The following is a 3,430-nucleotide window of genomic DNA, read 5'->3' on the forward strand; positions in this document are numbered from 1 at the left end:
ACTGGGAAGCCCTGAAGGCTGAGGAGAGATACTTTATATCGCACGTCCTAGCTTTTTTTGCTGCCAGCGATGGCATAGTCAATGAGAATTTGGTGAGTTCGCTCCCGGAGTAGATTTAAAATAACATGATTCTTGTCGGTGCCAAGAATCGAACTCGGGTTCTTGCTCTTGCCGGGCGGGCACTTAGCCACTGCGCTATTATCCCAGGCGCTAGTCGCTGTCGATTTCCCAGGCTATGGGATCGTCCCATGCTATTTCGCGGGCTTTCAAAAATATCGCGGGATTTTGCGGTAGTATGCAGTATTATTATGAGTATTTATATGCGTAGTATATAAATACTTTGCCCCAAAAATTTAAAATATAAAATATAAGTGTTAATTCTAACATTAAAAGAATATTAAATCAAGAAAAAATACACTTTACAGGATGTATTTCTTTAGTGGATGGTACGTACTGTACCGTACAATATAAGCATCTTGATAAAATTACGTAGGTTTACGAGTTTGGAAAATCGTTAAGAACATTAGAAGTATTTTTAAAACTGGGAAAGGTTTATAAGAGTGTAGGAAGGGTTTATAAAGCCTTTTTTTTTGTTGTGGGGGCCACTCAGGATGCCTCCAGGACAGGTCTGGTTTGACTTGATGAGGGGATTGAACCACGGCAACCTGAGCCTGACTGCTTTGTTTCAGCAGACACTTAAACACCTGAGCTAATGGGCAGGCCCCCTATAAAGCCTTAAAACATATATAAATACTAAAATAAGTGTAAGGTCGCTACTTTGCGGATTTTCACTTATCGCGAGGGTGTCTGGAACGAAGCCTCAGCGATAGGTGAGGGACCGCTGTACATATGCGACTGTTAGCTCCTGTCTTTAGTACGTGGCACTTTCTGTTTTACAATCCACGTTGCAGTTCCTTCTCAGCTATTTCCTCACTGTGGAGGGGCCCTGTGAGCTAACTCCTCCCTCAGAGCGACCACATTTCGCGCCTTTTGTGGCTTTCATGGGTTGCCTGTCTTGTAAATGAATCTTTGAAATGAGTTCAGAATGAATCAGTGCAGTGTTAACAGAAACGTGGGCAGGGCTCCAGCCTGTGATCCTCGTGCGTCGGCCCTGCGTGCTGGGATTACAGGCATGAGGCATGCCCCACCACGCCCGGCAAGCAAACCTTTCACAGTAGTCATTCTGCCAGTGTCCGTTGTCTGACTTGCCTCACCTCAGGCTCTTTCTCAAGTTTAACTTTGATGCCTTTTATTACCACTAGGTGGAGCGATTTAGCCAAGAAGTTCAAATTACAGAAGCCCGTTGTTTCTACGGCTTCCAGATTGCTATGGAAAACATACATTCGGAAATGTACAGTCTGCTTATTGACACTTACATTAAAGATTCCAAAGAAAGGTGAGGGCTCAAGTAGGGTGTCCTGTCTTGGAATCACTATCCTTTTTTGTTGTTGTTGTCTGTTTGAGACAGTTTAGGCTGGCCTAGAGCTCCCTTTGTATCCCAGGGTGGTCTCGAGTTCACCACAGTCCTCCCGAGTGCTGGGATTACAAGTGTGCACCACCGTGCTTGGCAATAATCCTTACTTTAGTCCAAGTGTTTAGTTCCCAGAGTGGTAGAATATGAGTCTAGATGATTTAATGGGATGTCTGTGGACATTTCTAGCACCCATGGCCATGTCTGGGACCCAAGATCACATTTTTTTTTTTTTTTTAATGTATTTAGTGCAGAGCCTATAGGATCTCACTACATAGATCAGACTTGTGATTTTCCTGGTTTCATCCTCCCAAGCAGTGGGATTATAGGCATACAACCATGCCTAGTAGTCACTGTCTCAGTGTGCCCTGGGGTTGGGGACAGCACCACACACCCAGGATGGAACACACCTGGCCACTGTGCTCTGCCTAAGCAGGTGCTTTAGTCTGCTGAGCTATCTGGCTGGCCCCCAAGAGCACATTCTTAGCTGATGCATCAGACAGGTAGTGCTGTGGGTGAGAGTGGTGTAGGTACCCAGCAGGTAGGATGGGGTGATAGTTGACATTAGGAGGTGAAGGTAGCTGAAGGCCTGTTTAATGGGGAAGAGTTTGCTGGAAAGGAGGGCAAATTAGAAGTGGGCAGTGTGAGTAGGCATAGGTACCATGGTAAGTTTTAGCCCAGGAGCTTTGTGTGGAATCATTTAGTGAGGTTTTTACTTTATTATATGTAGTGGTAGCCTTGGGGGTTGATCCGTATGTTAGTCCCTGTTTGGTAGGCAGCACATCTTACCTCTTCACCCCCACTCCACCCTATGTGTGGGGAGTGTCTATTAGCAGAGCAGCTAAGATTTTTAGGGTTCTTCCAATGGAAAGAAGGCAGGGCCTATGTGCTATAATCAGACCTTGAAATAATTAAGCCAACAATACCACAACTGTTGCAGGCTATTTTAGTGTGAGGAGTCCTAGGAGTTTCATATGATTATGATAATTAGTGCAAGTCACATGAGATTTTTTAAATTCTGGAGGGAAACCAGTGGGGCAAAAGGAAAACTCAGTTTGATGTCTTGCTTTGGGGAGCGAATTGGCAAATGTTCCCAGTCTGGCCTCATCCCCAGGGCTTGCACTCAGATGTGTGAGGCTGGGTCTCGGGTCCCTGGCACAGCTGACCTCTGTCCTTTTCTGACCAGGGAGTTTCTCTTCAATGCCATAGAGACCATGCCCTGTGTGAAGAAGAAGGCAGACTGGGCCTTGCGCTGGATAGGGGACAAAGAGGCCACCTATGGTAAGGACACCCAGGCCCCATAGAGCTGAGCCTGCTTTTGTAACCTGGGTCACTATGTGTGCCACAGTCACTTACTGTGCTGTCTTGGGTTGGCTCCCACAGGAGAACGCGTGGTGGCCTTTGCCGCTGTGGAAGGCATCTTCTTTTCTGGTTCTTTTGCGTCAATCTTCTGGCTCAAGAAACGAGGACTCATGCCTGGCCTCACCTTTTCCAACGAACTCATTAGCAGAGACGAGGTGAGTCCAGCCCACAGCCCAGGCTCTTAGGTATAGGCTTGTGTTTCCTGCAGGTGGCCTGGGATATTGGATTGTGTTACAGCCACACTGAATGTAGCAGTTCACATCTCTGTCTCCTGCAAAGAATAAGAGTTTTTTGTAGTACTGGGGATCGAACTCAGGACCTTTGCACTCAGCTAAATCCACAATGCTCTCCTTTTTAAAAAGCCTGTCATTTGAGTCAGGGTCTTGCTAAGTAGCCCAGGTTGGGCTCAAAATTTGAATTCTCTTGCCTCAGCCTCTCAGACTACTGGGATGACAGGCACCTCCATGCTTGGCTTGGCTGTAAAGTGTCCTTGAACTCTTCCAGGGCTTGCATTGTGACTTTGCCTGCCTGATGTTCAAGCACCTGGTGCACAAGCCATCGGAGCAGAGAGTGAAGGAGATTGTCATCAATGCCGTC

At 46.6% G+C, this 3,430-nt stretch overlaps 1 protein-coding gene across 1 annotated transcript in view; it reads left to right on the top strand.

Annotated features, from left to right (window-relative positions):
- The window catches only part of Rrm2 (ribonucleotide reductase regulatory subunit M2), a 123,129-nt gene that overhangs the window by 891 nt on the left and 118,808 nt on the right, over positions 1–3,430 (top strand). The window contains exons 2-6 of the mRNA XM_004642344.2: positions 8–92; positions 1,263–1,396; positions 2,658–2,752; positions 2,855–2,988; positions 3,338–3,427. Of these exons, the coding sequence (XP_004642401.1) occupies positions 8–92; positions 1,263–1,396; positions 2,658–2,752; positions 2,855–2,988; positions 3,338–3,427 (538 nt within the window). The remainder of the gene's footprint in view (positions 1–7; positions 93–1,262; positions 1,397–2,657; positions 2,753–2,854; positions 2,989–3,337; positions 3,428–3,430) is intronic.

This window comes from Octodon degus, unplaced genomic scaffold (assembly GCF_000260255.1).
Source record: "Octodon degus isolate 3935 unplaced genomic scaffold, OctDeg1.0 scaffold00151, whole genome shotgun sequence".
Classification (NCBI taxonomy): Eukaryota; Metazoa; Chordata; class Mammalia; order Rodentia; family Octodontidae; genus Octodon; species Octodon degus.